Source organism: Gossypium raimondii, chromosome 1 (genome assembly GCF_025698545.1).
Source record: "Gossypium raimondii isolate GPD5lz chromosome 1, ASM2569854v1, whole genome shotgun sequence".
Lineage (NCBI taxonomy): Eukaryota > Viridiplantae > Streptophyta > Magnoliopsida > Malvales > Malvaceae > Gossypium > Gossypium raimondii.
The window spans coordinates 2,369,137-2,388,488 of record NC_068565.1 but is presented as its reverse complement, the minus strand read 5'-3'; the positions used below and the strand labels follow the sequence as shown (position 1 = coordinate 2,388,488).

Sequence of the window (19,352 nt, the reverse complement as noted above, 5' to 3'; positions counted from 1 at the left end):
TGAGATTTAGTCTAATTACTTAATTTATATAAATTGATGTATTAAATAATAATGTGATTAAGTTATAAATAAATGTTTCGTGTGTCTATCTTGTAGTAGAATTTATCTTGATCTTTTTTAAATCTATCATCTTCGATATCTATCATCCTCGTTATTATTTATGATCAACATTCAATTTTTAATGTAATTAATTACTTTGAATATTAATTAAATTTAATTAAATGATAATTAATTTAATATGATAAATCTTAATTTTACTATTATTTAGATGATAATTAAATTAAAATAATATTTAATTATTATTTAATCGATTAAGTAAATTTTAAGTAATTCAAAATTTTTATTAATTTAGTTAAGGTCTCAGTTAAGTTGGTTTTCTTAGTCAATTATCATGGTAGAATAAAAAATCTTATATAAAACTTAAAATCATAAATAAGGGTTTGTAACGTCAAATCATTAAAAATAAGTTAAGAACAAAATTAAATGCGTAGCATACCTAAATCTATTGATATCTCGATATTTTGAAAACTTGTGGTTTTAAAATTCTAAATGAACAAAGAAGTATTTTAAAAACGATGCTCTCTCTTTTCGAATATGGGATGTCGGAAAAGTTATTTATTTGTAATTTAAGGATAATAACTCTAATATATAACTTTTGCACATTAATATTAATTTTAATCACCCATCATTAATTAGAAATTAGTTACTAAAGTATCTACACATATTGTTAACATTTTATGATAGTAAATGACAACACGTAATTATTCTTATTATATATGTGATATTCATAACTTTTCAACATATCAATTATTAAAATATTGATTTAATATAAATTGTTTAAATTTATTTTAAATATATGTATAACATATAATAAATAATGATTTTAATATATAATAAATTTGTATAATACATAATAAGTATTTTTTAATCATTTAAATAAATTTCTTAAATAACCGGACTGATCAATGTTAAGTCGGTTAAGACCAAGAAGGTCAATCAGTTTGGTTATAGTAGCCTGTTGGTCAGTAAAATTAGTTTGAGTATAAAAATTGACCGAACTAACCAACTTAACAGGTTACTTACCCCTAACTTTGAGGACTTCATTATAAAATTTTAAAATTTATAAACCAATATAAAATATGCACAATAGTTTAAGAATGTTTAGTACAGTTAACCCTACAAGTATTAGAAGGATTTCTATAAAATTTGTACGTGAAAAAAAAACATATAAAATTAATTTATTGAATCATACTATTATATTATATAATATTAAAGATAATTTATTTGATAAATATTATTTTTAATATAAAAACATTATATTAAAACCCTCTGGTTGTTGCATGTAAATATCATCCTCAAGTTCTCCATGCAAAAATGTAGTTTTTACGTCTAACTGCTCAAGCTCCAAATCATGCATGGCCACAGTACCAAGCAAAGCTCGAATTGAACTATGCTTCACAACTGGGGAGAACACATTTGTATAGTCTACTATTGGAATTTGACTATAACCCTTGCAACAAGCCTTAGTTTATATCTAGGTTCTTCAACTCCTAAAGTCCCTTCTTTCTTTTTAAACACCTATTTACAACAAAAAACCTTTTTACTTTTAGGAAGTTTCACAAGGTCCCATGTTTTGTTTTTGTGGAGTGATTCCATCTTCTCTTGCATAGCAAATATCTAATTTTCTAAGTCTTCATAGCTAACTGCCTTAGAATAATTAGATGACTCTTGGTTTGCATCTATATCTCCAGCCACATTTAAAGCATAAGCAATTAGATCAGCCTCGGCATATTTCTTTGGAGGTTTAATTTCTCTTTTAGTTCTGTTTTTGGCAATAAAGTATTGTGGTGAAGAAGCAACTCTTTTCTGAATTTTTGTATTGGCCTGAGGCGTCGACTCTGTTGTAGATTATCGATTAATTTGATACTCCATCTACTTTTGATTTTCTTTATTAGAAGAGTCTTTAAAAGATAAGTTAGGTAGCATAACAGTTTCATCAAAAACATCTCTGCTAATCATGACTTTTCTATTTTCAGGATACCATAACTTATACATTTTTACACCAACTTTATAACTAAGAAAAACACATTTAATGGATCTCGATTCCAATTTTCTATTATCAACGTGAGCATACTCAGGACACCCAAAGATCTTTAAATCAGAATAGTCAGCAGGATTACCAGAGTCTTTTTCTCAATGGCAACAGTTAGAGACTGGTTGATCAAAAAAATGCAATAGAGGCTGCTTTGGCCCAAAACTACTTTGGTAAGTTGGCATTTGATAACATGCATCGAACATTCTCCATGATTGTTCTGTTCATTCATTCTGCAACGCCGTTTTACTATGGAGTATGACGAACTGTCAGTGTCTCACGATCCCTTCTGACTTGAACAATTTATTAAACTCATCAGAATAAAACTCTAAGCCATTGTCTGTGTGAAGGTATTTTATTTGTTCTCCCGTCTGTTTTCCAATCATAGTTTTCCAAGACTTAAATGCGAAAAATACATCGCTTTTCTACTTCATGAAGAACGCCCAAATTTTTTTGGAAAAATCATCAATAAAAGTTAGTATATAACTAGCTCCACCTCTCGAAGGCACTCTGGATGGCCTCCACAGATCAGAATGAGTATACTCCAACATTCCCTCCGTGTTATGGATTCATCTGGTAAATCAAACTCTCTTTTGCTTTTCAAAAATACAGTGCTCACATAACTTCAGTTTGCAAATTCCTTTACAATCAAGAAGTCCTCTTTTACTCAACTCTGCCATGCTATTCTCACTCATACACCCTAGGCGCATATGCCAAAATTTAGTAATATTATCATCTGACAATGAAGATGAAACGACAGTTGCATCACCAGTATTAGTAGAACCATGTAGAACATATAACTTGACAGTCTTTCTCTGCCCTTTCATCACAACAAGGGAGCCTTTGAAAATCTTCAAAACCCCACTTCTAGCTGTGTATTTGTACCCTTTTGAATCAAGACTATTAAACGAAATTAAATTTCTCTTCAATTCTAGAACATGTTGTACGTCACTAAGTGTTATGACAACTCCATCGAACATCTTAACTTTAATTGTTCCAACACCTGCGATTTTACACGAAGCATTATTTCCCATCAAGACAACACCTTCAGACACTGTTTCATAAGTTGTAAACCAATCTCGATTGGAGCTCATGTAGAAGGTGCAGGCTGAATCAATGATCCACCACTCACTCACTTTAGAATTGTTGACAGAAGCGACTAGAAGTTCAACATCGCTGTAGTCTTTTACAACATCAGCTTCACTGAAAATTTCTGGTTGTTTTCCATTTTGATTCGCAACCTCCATTTTGATATTGTTCCGTAGCTTATAACGCTCAGATTTAATGTGTTCTTTTTTCTTGCAGAAGTTAAAAGTTTTACCTCTGTTTGAAGATTTCGATCTACCCTTAGATTTACCGCGATTATTCCTTTCCTATGTCCTTCCACGATCTTCATCAGCATTCAAATATTGTCTCCCACGAACAATGAGACATTCCCCCTGAGAGTCGGTTTTAACCACAAGATGTTTCATCTTATCATACGAGGTTAAAGAATCATAAACCTCATCAACTGTGAGAGACTCGCGTAAAATTGTGTCTCTAAAGGTTGAATAAGACAGTTGCAACGAACAAATTAGAATCAACCCTAGATCTTCTTTATCATACTGAACCTCTATGGCCTCCAAGTTTGATAGAATTTCTTTAAACACTATTAAGTGTTCGTGCACAGACGCACCTTCCTCCAAACGATGAGCATAAGGGCGCTGCTTCATATGCAGCTTGCTGGTTAGAGTTTTCAACATACATATTTATTCCAGCCTCTTCCATAATCCAGCGGCGGTCTTCTCCTTCATCACATCCTACAAAATTTCGTTAGACAAATGCAAATGCAACTGCGTTAACGCCTTTCTATCATTGCGCTTCTTCTCTTCCTCCGTCAATGTCGAAAGCATCTTATCTACCCCTAGCAGGGCTTCCACTAAGTTCATCTATGCAATAACTGTCCGCATCTTTATCTGCCACAATGCGAATCTGGTGTTGCCATCCAACAGCGAAATTTCATACTTCAAAGATGTCATTACCGTGATTTAGATGAACAACCTGAAAGCTCCGATACCAGTTTTTAAAAATAGAATGTCGGTAATGACAATATATCGCAAAAAAAAGAGAAAGAAAAAATAAAGAACCCACAGGTTTTTACGTGGAAACCCTTTCGAGAAAAAAAAGCATTGGCAGAGATGAAGAAAATTCACTATGCCGAATTCGAATGAATACAAGAGGAGTAGACTATGTCTATTTATAGGCTTATAAAACCATATTCTAATAGGAGTGTAGTAATATTGAAACACCTTATTCTAATCAATATCAAATAAATTAAGTTTGATAAGGTTTAAAAACCTTATTATATAATAAAATAAAAGATGTGTAGTTCTATATGGATTTTACTTTTATTGTATTTTATCATTGTATTTTATTTAAACAAGGATTCAGTCACTCAATTCTAACAATTTTATTTACTTTAAGTTTAAACATTTTACCTTTCAAATTTTAAAAGTTACATTTATCAAGTAATCTAATCATATTCCGTATTCAATTTGAAGAAATATACCAAACATATTTTATAACTTAAATTTAATACTTAATTTTTCGACGTTAAGGTGTGTTTGATAAACCATTGAAAATTTTCAACATTTATTTATTAATTATTAAGTGATAAGTAGGTTCCTATATATTTATCGTTTCCCGTACTTTTTACTGAAAAATTTCTATCTAATAAATTTCATCATGAGTTATTAAATATATTTAAAAATTAAAATGATGAAAATATTAATTTTAGTTCATTAAATTTTTCTCATATTTTATCAAATAAGACCTTAATATAATTTTTTACCAAAAAAATATTAGAATATGATAATTAAATAGATAACTACTTAACGCTTGAAATATATTAAGTTGATTTTTTTTCAAAATATTATTTCTTTATTTCATTAAAAATAAAACTAATAGTTTATTCACCACTCCTAACGAAAAACTAATTGAAGAACTAATCTAAGAATTGGAGTATTGTCGAGGGGCAATTTATCAATAAACCCTATTTCTTAATGCAGCGAATGCTATCTTCATATTTTTGTAGTTTAGATTCAGTATTTCAGCCTTTAATTCGGTGAAGTGTCCTACTGTCATTCTCTTTTTGATATTTATTTAAATGTGTTGGCATAATTCGATTTGAAAAAAAATTTAAATTTGATTCGAGAGTTTTTGGTTAGTTAAAAATAATAAGGTCAATGGCGGAGTTCGGTAGGTATTAAATAAGAGGATAATACGTTTTAACGCACTCGAACCCACATTCTTGGCAACAATACTCATATAATATAATACTATTAATATATTTTATAATTAAATTTAAATATATATATTTGAAATTATTTAATATTAATTTTTGCTGGATCGAGCCAATTGGAGTTAAAAATCTTTTCTCAAGCTTCATCCAACATTAGCCGACCCTGCCGAATCAAATGGATCGCCTAACGCCTGGACAAATTTAATATTATCAAAGGACGACATTAAGGGGTAGGCCCGAAATGAAAATTTACTTCCTTAATCCCTTTAAAAAAACCAAAAATTTATGTCAATCTAAGAGCGAAATTTCATTTTGATCCCTCTTAAAATTTAAAATTTATATTTGATCCCTTTAAAAACAGAAAGTTTATAATTTAACCCTTTAAAAATTATATAAATTTGCATTAATACAGTAATAAATATGCCCTTTCAAAAAAAAAAAAAACATACTGATTACCCATCTCATGATTCATTAAAAGAATCTAAGACATCTCTCTATTTAACATTAAAAGAGCCCCAAAATGTGATCAAATGGAGACATTGGAAGTGCTTTTGTTGTCGACATTCAACTTCCAAATCAGCTTATTGATTTATCATCATATTAAATTAGCTTAATGTTAGTGGGAATGGGGACCTTCATCATGCAATTTGTTAGGAATTGGCGGCTAACTAATCTGAAATTATGTATATTTATATTTCTATGATATGAAATAAAGGAAATATTCCTTAAAGAAAAATCAAAAGGAAGTATTCCACAAGAAAAGAACACCAAAAATAAGAATATTATTTAAATATAATATGCATATCATACATGTTTGGAGATTGCAGCATTTCAACTTCCTTCCTAGTGGGATGAATTTGAAAAAAAATCGAGTTTTAACTCGATTGTATAGGATGTAGATTCGAGTGCAATACAGCGTGATATTCTTCTATTTATGAGTTTGCATCTGATGAGTTTGGTAAGTTGTTTTATTATTAGATGGATTATATTTTAAATTTTAATAGAGTTAATATTTATGTTGAGGGGAGGTTAGATTCTCCTTCGAGAGAAGTCATCGTTCACTTAGGAGTTGATGGACTCCTCGATAGAAGATATTGTCCCCATGTTACCTTGAATGACTCACGGAGTGGGGGTGCCTCCGTTACCTTCTGTTGAGAGGTCCGTCTGCTATTACTTCCATTACCACCACTTTGATAATTTATAAGAGGTTAAAATTGTAAATTTTTATTTTTTTGGGAAATAGGGGCCCTGTTTGCCCCTTGTATTTTCCTTTGGCTATTAGGATGCCCCGGATAACATGGCTTGAAAATTTTTTTTAATATAATGTCTAGAATTATCTATAATCCCTCTCCAACCCATAAATAAGAAGACAATGCGTTTCAGTATAGTCAAACTTATATCCTCTTACATTAGCAACAATACTTATACCAATCGAACCAAGACTCAATCAACTTTTTATATATAAATTTATAATTTATGTACCGATAAAAAATATAATTTTGTACTTTTAAATTTAATATCAAATAAATATGGTGACTATAATAGTAGAGTACCATTTCTGATCTGGTCTTGTGGATTTGACCTAATGCCAAATTTGGGTCCCATCGCATATATGTGGTACAAATCTTGGGGGCATGAATCCATTAATATTATAACTTTAAAAAATAAAAATAAAAATAAAAAAACAACAACGTCTGAAGTTTGATTTCTATTTTTTTTAAGTAAAAAAAAACACGTGATTTAAATTATTTATGGTAAAACCGCACCGACACAAAATATTGTGATTTTATCATTTTCCTCAATTTTGATTTTTTCATTCCACAAATTTGCACGCGTTTAAAATTTATTATTTACTTATTTGATTGGAGTTTTAATAAAAGAATATTGGGTTTATTTTATGTAGATATTGGTGGAGTGAGTGTCGATCGAATATAATTTAGAATTTTTTTTCGAATATGGTTCATTGTTTTTTACGACTTTCGATAATCTCGTGTGAATTGTGTCGTAGTTAGAGATGTTCATGGGCTGGGACAGGTCGGGTCTAAGTATGATATTAATATGCTTTATGTTTAATAGATTCTGGCCTGACCCGAAATATGAGCTTAAAATTTTATCCCAAACTTGCCCATATTTGTAAAAGATTAACCAAAGCCTATTTTAAACCCACTTATATTATTTTAAAATTTTTATATTATTTTTATTTTAATATTTAATATAAGTTTACATTATAGTAGTGTTATAAATTTAATATAAAATTTATTTTTTTAATGTGTTATAAATTACATCATATATAAAGATAACATAATATAAAGTATTATAAACTTAAAAATGAGTTGGGCTAAGCTTGGGCCTTGAATATTCAAACCCGAGCTCGACCTATATTTTAAACAGATCTAATTTTTTTGTTTAAATCTACTTTTTGAATTTAATATTTCTACAAAAATCTTTCTAAATTTCGCATCAACCTTCGAGCCTGACAGGAGTATTCGTCACATTTAATAAAGTAAAGATAGGTAAGTAGGTAAAATGTTGAATTTTTTCACCAAAAATAAACTCATAAAATTCATTGACATTAGACTATGTATTTATGATTTTGAACACAAAAATTTGTTGTTTGTTAAGAGGTAGACAGCTCATTAATCATGTATTTTCGATTTCTTGTCTTGTTTCAACATCTTTCTTGTGGGCAGCACATTAATAAATTTTCATTTTAGTTATTAATTAAAAAAAAAAAAGTAAAGACATGTTCACAGAATTATTCTAAAATTTTATTTAAGTTATTGAATTATTTGAGAGTGTTTATTTAAGTAATTTGATTATTTAAATAATTTGATTATTAAGTTGGTTTTTTAAAAGTCAAGTTAACAAGCTTAAAACGAGGATTCAATGATCTGTACGATGGATCAGTACCTATCAATGAGTAGAATATATTTTAGATCCAAGTCAATTTGACGGTCAGTGTCAAAGATCAAAGACAAAAGTTGTTTAAACTTTGGTTCGCAGATTCGTGAAAAAAATTGAATTATAGAAAAGGAGGGAAATGAAAACTTTCGATTGCTATAGACGATGCGAACAAAGAAAGTCATACAATAACGATTTTAACAGCCCAGTGATTTAAATAAATTTTTTTAAATAATTTAATGATCATTTCATAACTTTTTGAAGTTAATTACTGAACTGTGAACACTTATTTAAAAGAGTGATAAGAATTCTTATCAAATACTTAGATAATTCTCATCCCTTCAAAGGTTATATATATTTTTTGAAAATTTGGAATTTAATCTTAGTGCTTTTATTTATAAGAATTTAGTCCTTTTATTTTTAATTTATAAAATTCAGTCTAGCTATTAACACTATTAAAATGTTTTTATTAAATTTATTGATGTGATATTTTAAAATAAAACTCACTTAATAGTCATATAATTAAAAAATGACTTGTAATAAACCTAAATTTAACAAAAAAATTGTGTCAATAATTGGACTTAAATTTTGAAAAACTAAAAAGTAGAGTGACTAAATTCTTGAAAATAAAATATAGGATCTAAATTTTACATTTTCAAAAAGTATAAGGGCTTAATGCATATTTTAACCTAAAATTAATTACTAAAATATCTTACTCTTTGTTCTTCTTCTTTATTTCAAAAGTTCAAGTTTTTATTTGACTGATAAAAACTACAGTTTTTTTAATTGTTAATTTATATAACTATTCTGTGTTAAATTTCAGATACTATGTCGCTTTCAAGACCAACAAAGAAATAGAAATATTTCTATATATATGTATAGATACAATTGAAGAAAGAAACAGCAAAAGAGAGAAAAAGCTACCTATTCTGATTGTTGTTTTTAAGCAGCTTCAATTCCAGTTTCATAATGTCTTTCTTCATCACCTACCTCTAAACAAACTCCCCTTATATTCGGATATTCCTTTTTATCATTCAATACCCCCAAAACCCATTTCTGAAAATACAGCAGCGCCCTGTTTTTTTCTAGCCTTTTTTAATGTACTTCCCATGGGGTTTAAGCCTTTCTTCTTTGTAGAACACCCAGATTCGTGAACTTTGCCACAAACCCATTGCTCAACGAGGTTTGTTGTGTTAGATTTTGCTCCTTTTTTGAATTGGGTTTAGTGGCATTTAATATTGATTGATTCTGTTGAATGATGCCTGGAATTCGGTATCTGGTTCTGTATGTGTGATGATTTGTTAAATGTAAAGAGTATATGTTGGAAATTTGATTTTGATATTAGTTTATCATTTGAAAAGAAAAAAGTTAAGGGTTTCTTTGCTTTTCTTTTTTGTTTATCCATGGCTGTATGATCATTGGGTTCTTTTGTTTTGGGGAAAACTTGATTCTGGTTCAAGGTCTGATTTTCTTATTAAGCTTGTTTAATGTGTCTACTGAGAGCACTACGTGTTCATAGGAAGAGGACTATATCAGACAATATAGGTTTTGTACTAGGGTTTTTGTCTCACGACTTCATCGAGAGCCCTTGTGGGTTCATAGAATGAGAGTATCTCAGAATGCCCGAACAAGCAAAACCATGAAGAGTTTGTGTAGGGTACTGAAGAGTTGGTGTAGGATTGGACTCGACCCCATGACTTATGACATATAGGTCATTCATGGTGGAGGATTCTACTGCTTGAGCTAGCGAGGGGACAGTACCGGTCTTGTTGAGGGTTTTTAACTCGAAACAATGAGCAATATTGTTGAGGGTTCATAGGAAGAGTATATCACACAAGTCGGGAACTGTTCACAGGTTTTTGTCTCCCGACTCCACCGAAAGCCCTTGTGGGTTCATAGAATGAGAGTATCTTCGAATGCCTGAACAGGCGAAACCATGGAAACTGAGGAGTTTGTGTAGGGTTGGACTCGACCCCATGTCTTATGGCATATAGGTCATTCATGGTGGAGAATTCTACCACCTGAGCTAGTGACCAGGGACAATTCTGGGATCTTTTAACCCTAAACAGTTTGCAATATTGGCATATGATTACTTTATTGGGTTTAGTTTGTTTTTTTACCCTAAAACTTGGTTGTTTTTCTTTCATAAACTGATTAATACGATGAATAAATGCAATATTTTGATGTTTTTCGTTGTTAGATGCAGATTGTGTTGTTTTAAGGTCTCTCGGTGTTAGAATGGCATCTGATCTGAACAGAACCTTGTCGAGGACATACATTGGTCTGCAGTTGTGGGTGCTTATTGTTATTTGCTTGGCAGTGATTTTTTTAGTTATCCTCGGCGTATCTTTATGGCTTAGTTTTCGAAACAAATCCCGAAGGGCTAATGACATGCTTCCTATAAGGCAAGAATCTTATATTTTAGAGGTAATTAAAGAGATAAGTGTCGATCAATTTTCAGCAAACAACGGTGGCCTGGATGCACTTAATGATAAACTTAGTGACAGAGGTTCGGAAAAAATTCGATTTAATGTAGATAATGAAGATAATCGTGGCCAATCGAATTCTTTTAATCATTTAGAGAAAGATGTTAAAGGGCCTCAACTAGGAGAACGGGAAGGCACGGGTGCGGTTTCCACGTACAGACCTACTTCACATCCTTTGACTGATCCTTCACCTTTGTTCGGCCTGCCCGAATTTTCGCACCTTGGGTGGGGTCATTGGTTCACTCTAAGAGACCTACAACTTGCCACTAACCAGTTTTCAAAGGATAATATTATCGGTGATGGTGGGTATGGAGTTGTTTATAGAGGCAATCTGATTAATGGAACCCCGGTTGCCGTCAAAAAGCTCCTTAACAATCCGTATGTTGCAGCGAAGCTTTTTTCTATGGTAAAATTAATCTGTAACTTGTCAGGTTATCCAATACTGATTCTATGTTATTTTTAGGGGACAAGCTGACAAGGATTTCAGGGTGGAAGTTGAAGCCATAGGTCACGTGCGGCATAAGAACTTAGTTCGACTTCTTGGGTACTGCATCGAGGGAACTCAAAGGTACCATGTTGTTTTATGTACTCCCTTAAGATTTTCATAGTTTAGGGGGCTGCCCATGTCTTCATAATAATCCTTGTTGCATACTAAGGAAATAATTCTTTAATGATTTTTTTGTAAATTTTATGCTACGAAATCCAGGATGTTGGTCTATGAATACGTCAATAATGGGAATTTGGAGCAATGGCTCCGAGGTGATATGTGTCACAAGGGATATCTTACTTGGGATGCTCGTATAAAGATTCTTCTCGGTACTGCCAAGGCGTAAGTCTGCCTTTAACTAAATCTCAGTTGGTTAATGCTTACATTTGCTTTAAATCTCATTTGCCACTCGAAAACTAAATGTTGCAGGTTGGCTTATTTGCATGAGGCTATTGAACCGAAAGTTGTACATAGAGACATAAAATCAAGTAATATATTGATTGATGAGAACTTTGATGCTAAGATATCCGATTTTGGTCTGGCCAAATTGCTAGGCGATGGGAAAAGTCATATTGCAACTAGAGTTATGGGTACCTTCGGGTAAGAACAATGGCATTCCTTTGCAATCATCTGCCTTGACTTTTTCAACGTTCACTAGTTCATTCATTCCCCTTTTTAGTTGTATCCTTAAGAAGCAAAGAATCATCGGCTAATGCAGTCTCTTTTTTCCCAGTTATGTTGCCCCAGAATATGCCAACTCTGGTCTCCTAAACGAGAAGAGTGATGTTTATAGCTTTGGTGTTGTGCTCTTAGAAGCAATTACCGGAAGGTACCCGGTAGATTACGGTCGCCCTCAGCCAGAGGTACAGGAACAGCATTTCTTCATCGACATATATTTTATAAAGGCTTTTACATTTATGAGATGTTTCAATCATTATATCCGTTGTACGGTTATTTATCAGGTAAATATGGTTGAGTGGCTAAAGATGATGGTTCAACTCAGACGCTTCGAGGACGTAGTAGACCCTAACATTGAGACTAGACCGCAAACTAGTGCTCTCAAACGAGCTTTGTTGGCTGCGTTGAGATGTGTTGATACCGATGCTGATAAAAGACCAAAAATGAGCCAGGTTGCTCGCATGCTCGAATCAGAGGAGTATCCGGTTCCTCGAGAGGTTCGGTTCTGATACTTTACATACGATAACCCGTTAATCACAATCAACTCATCTTTTATTAATAAAAACTGGGTAGAAAATGGTAATTTGTTGCTTTTAGATAAATCGTCCAGTAGGAGAATTTCCGGTTTTGGGTGCAACTGTAGCTTGACAATCCCAAGTTAAATTTCAGGATAGAAGACGCCAAAAGAATCTGGTTGTTAAATCAGATGCTGATCCGGATTCAACTGTAGCTTGATACCTTGGAATGGCCTGTAGTTGAGAGATGGAGGAATATTTTTTCGGAATTGATTTGCAGATTGTAGGTAACATTTGTTTGTGTCCGGAAATAACATCATCACGAGACACCGTTGCCGTAGATTTTCTGTACAGTTCTGTATTGATTGTGTGGTAATCTATATTTTTGTTAATTCGGTTTGGTTTTTGTCCTTAGTTCACTTTGATGAATATTTTGTTACTCCGACCAATTCCTGATAGAGCATAGGTGTCTAAGCAATGTTAGGCGACGAGTAGTGCTCTAAGGAGGCTGATAGAGCATAGGTGTAAGCAATGTTAGCCGACGAGTAGTGCTCGAAGGAGGCTGAAGAAGTTTGAACCATTTTTGCGAGGAAAACATTCGGTCACCTACCGTAGAGCACTCTTGAGAAAAAAGAATTGGTGTTACATTGTGAAAACTTTCGGCTATAACTTTCTTTGGGAGCAAGCTCCAGCTTGACTCAGAAATTCAAGGCTCGATATTCGGCTTAAATTTGATCAAATGTCAATTTTTATGTTTGAGTTTGGCTCGAGATTTAATCAGGCAACTTAAGTTTAAGCTTGATTAAGCTAGTTATCGATGCTCGAGTTAGATTAAGTTCATTTGAACTTAAACTCATTTTATGTATTAAGAGTAAAATGTAATGTAATAATATAATATATTAAAATGAAGATTTTGATTAGATTCATAAGTTGTTTTAATTAAGTATTATGATGTTCGAATTCATCTAAATTAATAACTCGAGTATAATTTAGTAATTATCTAAATAAATCTGAATTTTTTTCGAATCTAGCTTGAGTAGGTTTGCGAGCATCGGTTTATGCTCTTATCTCCATTGCTTTCTATTAATATCACCAGGAAAACACCATACTTCCTGTTGAGTTGATTATTTGGTCTAATTTGTTTGACTATTGATGATTCGGTTAATCATTAAAAAACTTTTAAAAAATAAAAATAGATAAAAAAATGGTTCAATAAGTTTTTTAGCCTAGTTCAACCGGTTCATACCGATTTTTGAGCCAACTACTACTCAATCTAAAAGTGGATCACATTGAACTAGAAGTAGATCACATTGAACTACTATTTGATCTAAAAAGATTTTCTAATATCAAACTCGGTCTCAACGCACAAATAACTTATTTTAAATTATAAAATATAAAATATTAAAAATATAAAATTTATTTTAATATTCACGAATATTTATAGTTAAATTTGTAAAATAATATATCAAATTTATTTAGTTTAGATTAATATGTCAAAAAACCTTAAGGAAATGGAAAAAAATTCAATTAATATAAACTTATAAATATTATAAAAAATAATAAATTATAAAAAATTATAGAATTAATAAAAAATATCTAAAATTTTATAAAAACGTATAACATTCTTATAAACTTATAAAAAATCATAAAATTATTAAAAATTAATAAAAACATTAAAATTATATAAACTTATAAAAATTATAAAAAAAATCATAAAAACTTGAATTTGACTGAATCAATCGGTCTGATCGGTTAGACCGGAATCGACAAAGGTACCAGTTTGGAGAAAGCCATTGATTGATTGACCTAGGAGCTGGGCAGTTGAACTGATTTTTTATAATGTTTTATTTAATTAAACTAGACTGACCAATCGAACTGGCAAACTGATGGCTTGATCGACTTGACCACTAGTTTAATTATACAAAAAATACTTAAATTTGATTTTGTTTTCATTAATTTTATAAATCTTCATTATCCAACAATTAACATATGTCAATATAAAATACTTTGACCAATGTTTTCAGAACCAAACCAATGGTCAAATCAATTAGGTCATCGGTGTGTCAGTTTGATATATCAATCTAGTTTAATTTAATAAAATATTAAAAAAATTAGTTCAACTGCTCGGCTTCCAGGTCAACCAATCTAATGATTTTCTTTAGACTAATACCCTTATCTGATTGGTCTAACTGGTTGATTCAATCCAGTAAAAAACATTTATGAATTTTTTTATAAGTTTATATCAATTTTAATATTATTAATATTTTTATCGGTTTTAAAGAATTTTTATACGTTTCTATAAAATTTTAAATATGTTTTTATTATTTTTATAAATTTTTATATTTTATAATTATTAATTATTATAAGTTATATCAATTTTAATAATACATTTTTATGATTTGTATGATTTTTAATAATTTTATAGGAAAATATTAGATTAAACCAAAAGTTGTCACATGTTATCGTCGATTGATCCATTAATTTTTAATGGTTAACAAGGTTAATGATGAAAACTGTTAACGAAGGGAGTTAATTGATTTTTTTATTAACGATAAGGGCTTAATTGAGTGAGAATTTAATATAAGGGCTTAATTGATTTTTTGCAATTTCTTAAAGAATTTTTAACATATAAACCTGTAATCTGAATTCGTACTAATCCAAATTCACCTGTGAATAAGTCTAGTGGCAACTATTTGATACCATATGTGCTAAAAAATATCTAATTAAATTTATGAATTAACTAATAGCATTATAACACATATGTATTAAATTAAATAATTTACAACATTTTAAGGATTAAATTTGATATTATCCTTTTTTCAATTTTAACCCACACGGCAAAAAACCGCCCTTTTTTATAATCTCCTTTTACCCTTACCCTCCCTTATTTTTTAATTTTCCCTATTTTTATATTATAGGGTTAGGGCACTCTTCGAAGAAAAAAATGTTGCAGAAAACCCCCTTTTTCTCTCTACAATTTGCGGGAATTTTCTCTGGAGCAACTTTCCAGGTCAACCATGGCTTAATTCTTTGATTTTTTACGGTAAATTTCCATGTTCTTGCTGTGTTTCAAGGCCTGAAAATCTTGAGATTTTCTGTTTAAAGATTGATTTGGAAGATAGGTTTTTTTGGGGGTATTTTCATTTGAGTTGATATTGATTTGATTTGTGTATCTGTAAGAGTCTGAAGTCTTGAAAAAAATCTGAGGTTTTTTTTTTCGTTCTTGAAGTTGTGTTTTTGGTATTTCTTTGAGTTTGCTTTTGATTATTTTCGATGCGTGTATCTTGATTCTTTGAGTGTTTTCTAGAGTTTGTTTCTTGAAGTTGCTTAAACTAATTTCAGAATTTTAATGAGGGGATTTCTGAGGTTGCTGATTTTTGACGCGTTTTGCCTTCTTTTCCTTTTGTTCCCTTTTGTTCCCATCTCTGGTTCTAAATCTAGTAGCTTTATGGAATATGCTTTAGGTGTGTGTACAATTGCTGCTTTCTTTCTCCTTGTGTTTTCATTTCTTTTTCTCTTCTTTTTTGTTTTCTTCTTAACCCAGGGATTTCTAGGGTGGTGTTGGTTTGACCACCAAAAATGAAAAGCTTCTTTCTTGACCATGTGATTTGTTTATAGAAAACCCCTTTGTATTATTATATCATGTTCATGCCCTTCACTTAAGATTCATCAATAAACAATAGGGTTGTGCATTGTTTCTTTCTCTTGTTTGACTAGTAAAATGAAATCTACTTTTTGTGTGTTATGTTTCCGAACATCGAATTAAGAAACAGACCTGGTATATTATCTCAGTATTTATGGCAGTTGAAAAATCTTGTTTGGTGGTTTGCTTGGACTTCTGTATGTATTCTTGTTATTCCTGTAGATGTGTATTATCAATGACACTTGGTGTATTGAATTTCAGATTCAAGTTCTCTGCTGAACCGACATAGTAAAAAAGTCTACTATTTTTTAACCAGAAGAAGCTATGTACCAGGAAGGAGCCCCTGAGTTTGTCATTGATCAGGGATCAATGTACTACCCTACTGGTACCAGCATTGGATATTATTTTACTGGTAATTTAAATGCCTTAAAGCGTATTGTACGTAGATGATACTTCTTGAATCTCTGGCTTATACTGTCGATTGCATTTGGACAGGTTTTGAATCACCCGTTGAATGGGAGGAACACCAGAACATTTTTAGTGCAGATGGTGCAGATGTCCAATTTACGGTGTGTAAATTTATCGTTCTAACTCTATAGTTGATAGCAAATTGCTTCTTAATGATTTATCATTTTAAGATTTTCTTAATGCCCCTTATTCTCTTTTTCAGCGTGCCCAAACTGAAACTTTGCCTTATGTATATTGCACACCTAGCTATGGATATGCACAGTCTCCATACAACCCATACAATCCTTACATATCTAGTGCTGTGATGGGTGATAGCCCATTCGTAGGGGCACAACAATATTACTCCTTTCCCCCTTATTCAAACCCTGTAACACCAACTGCTTATGTTCCCGTTGTCATTCAACCAGATGGAATTCCAAACAATTCTACAGAATTTTTGCTTGATACTCGTGCATCAATAGCTAGTAGACCTGATGGAAGGGGAGTTAAACATAACTTTGCTTCAGCATCTGCAGCCTTTTCTAGGAACTCTTCAAAGTCTGCTCCAAATCAGACAGATTCCTTTACTAGGGTATCGGATGGACAAAGTAAACATTCTGCAAACCGTGGGAATTTTCCTGATAGTTCCAGTCCAGCTGCAGCACGCACTCAACAGGTTCATTTGCATAGTTTCTGATTTGAACTCTTATTGAATTAGACTTTCTTGAATTTTGATCTTGTTTGAAGTTTCTTATCTAGTAATTACCTTTGTAGGGTAGAGTTGCTTCTGGGTCCATTCAGTCAATTGGCAACATTCCTGGTGGGAAACTTCCATCTCACTGTAATCAATTAAAAATGGATCTTCCTGCTGGTAATACCTTTTCTGACTACAGATCAAGTGCTCCTGGACGCGGTGCACTAGATACGCTTCGACCAAATATCTCTGTTGGAAGGGTTTTGAATGATGCGCATGGTTACCCAGATACATTGGGAGAACAGAATCGAGGTCCCAGAACCAACAGATTGAAAAATCAATTCATGGTTAAAGCCTACACAACTAAAGCAGGAAATTCTGATGTCGAAGGGAACATCGTTATCTATACCGACCAATATAACAAGGATGATTTTCCAATTGACTATGTTGATGCGAAGTTCTTTGTAATAAAATCATATAGCGAGGATGATGTGCACAAGAGCATCAAATACAATGTTTGGTCATCCACACCCCATGGCAACAAGAAGCTGGATAGTGCTTTTGAAGATGCACAGAGAATAGCTGCAGGGAAACCTAGGGGCTGTTCAATCTTCCTTTTCTTTTCTGTGAGTTCTATACCTGTCTCAGTATTAAGGGACTTTAGACTTCTAAGATTTTTATTAAATGGAAGTGGTCTGTGATTTGTGATATTCATTAACCACTGCAATGTGGTATTTTGTATGCACAGGTTAATGCCAGTGGACAATTCTGCGGTGTTGCGGAGATGATTGGCTCAGTTGACTTCCAAAAGGCAATGGATTTTTGGCAGCAAGATAAGTGGAGCGGAAGCTTCCCTGTCAAGTGGCACATCATTAAAGATGTTCCAAATAGCCACTTTAGACACATCATAGTAGAGAATAATGAAAACAAGCCTGTGACTAATAGCAGGGATACGCAAGAGGTATGTTTATTTCAGGATTATATATAATCTTGATAAAATCTGCATATTATTTTGTCTTATAAAATGTCTTCTCAACTCCAGATAATGTTCAAGCAAGGTGTGGAGATGCTGAAGGTATTCAAAAATCATACAATGAAGACTTCTTTACTTGATGACTTCATGTACTATGAAAATCGTCAGCGAATCATGCAAGAAGAGAAGGCCAGGCTACTAATTAGAAGCTTTCAGAGCCCAGTCCAAGCATCGACATTGGATGCTGCCACTAAGCTAAAGTTTGAGCTACATCTGAATGGCAATGAGAAAGCTACCAAGCAAAGCGATCCTGACATGCTGAAGAGAACTGTTCCTTCTTCTAGTCAACAGGTTTCTTTTGGTTCTGATATAACTAATGCAAGAAACATGAATGATAATATAGATCAAATCTCAGTTGAAGCCAACAACGATGCTTCTACTTTAAAGATTGGCTTGCTCACTAAAAATCCAAAGCAGGACGAGTCTAAACCCTCTGTAGATGCTGATGCTGTTGAGACGGTAACAGTAGGATCTATGCCCGTGAAAGTCAATGGATTTACTGAATCATCTGGTTACCTAACATTTGGTACTCTTCCTCATAATCCCAAGACCCTACAGCCCAAAGGAGGTACTGCTAAAAAGGGTAGTAATCGTGGTTAGGCTGATGACTAAATGGGGGCTTTTTTTTTTTCTGCTGGAACATTCTGCGACCCGGTAGTTATGTGCATTCTTGACTGTTGTAAAACTGAGTGTATCATCATACTCATTGTTACAGGATGGTTAGACGAAATACTTGGTTCAGGTCAGCCTTTTGCTGTTTTTCACCCCACTCCCTCGTTCCTCACTCTTTGACTTACAAGCTGGATTCCAAATCCATGGATAAATATACTGACAGACAGACAGACAAGACTGTTTTTTTAGTTTTGTTTTTTTTTTTGTTTTGTTTTGTGAGGAGTGGGAGGTGCTTTTCAATTTGCTTTAGTGGGAAAACAGTGTAATCTTTGTTGTTTTTGCACTTCAATATTGAACGTGAAAGAAAAAAAATCTGTTTGGTTTTTTGCAAGATATTGTATTTCCAGTGTTCCCTGTTGGAATCAATTGTATAATGTCTCTTTTTTTTTCTTTTAAAAAAAATGAAATCAAAGATCTTAGTTGA

General features: G+C 32.1%; 2 protein-coding genes across 4 annotated transcripts; both read left to right on the top strand.

Moving 5' to 3' along the window:
- The first annotated feature begins 9,162 nt into the window (after positions 1-9,162).
- Positions 9,163-12,831, top strand: LOC105775467 (probable receptor-like protein kinase At5g18500). Of its 2 annotated transcripts, none has more exons than XM_012597977.2 (8): positions 9,163-9,456; positions 10,480-11,137; positions 11,223-11,327; positions 11,466-11,588; positions 11,676-11,846; positions 11,980-12,109; positions 12,209-12,421; positions 12,594-12,831. In XM_012597977.2, exons 2-8 carry the CDS (start codon positions 10,512-10,514, stop codon positions 12,657-12,659), a joined length of 1,434 nt encoding a protein of 477 aa, XP_012453431.1. In that variant the 5' UTR covers positions 9,163-9,456; positions 10,480-10,511; the 3' UTR covers positions 12,660-12,831. The 2 variants fall into 2 exon arrangements, with proteins under 2 accessions (XP_012453431.1, XP_012453434.1); XM_012597980.2 differs by having other exon boundaries at positions 10,474-11,137.
- Positions 12,832-15,329: 2,498 nt separating this feature from the next.
- Positions 15,330-19,352, top strand: LOC105775456 (YTH domain-containing protein ECT4). Of its 2 annotated transcripts, none has more exons than XM_012597967.2 (7): positions 15,330-15,482; positions 16,344-16,494; positions 16,578-16,651; positions 16,753-17,205; positions 17,304-17,849; positions 17,972-18,184; positions 18,266-19,352. In XM_012597967.2, the coding sequence occupies exons 2-7, from the start codon at positions 16,407-16,409 to the stop codon at positions 18,854-18,856; spliced, it is 1,965 nt and encodes a 654-aa protein (XP_012453421.1). In that variant the 5' UTR covers positions 15,330-15,482; positions 16,344-16,406; the 3' UTR covers positions 18,857-19,352. The 2 variants fall into 2 exon arrangements, with proteins under 2 accessions (XP_012453421.1, XP_012453425.1); XM_012597971.2 differs by having other exon boundaries at positions 15,335-15,449.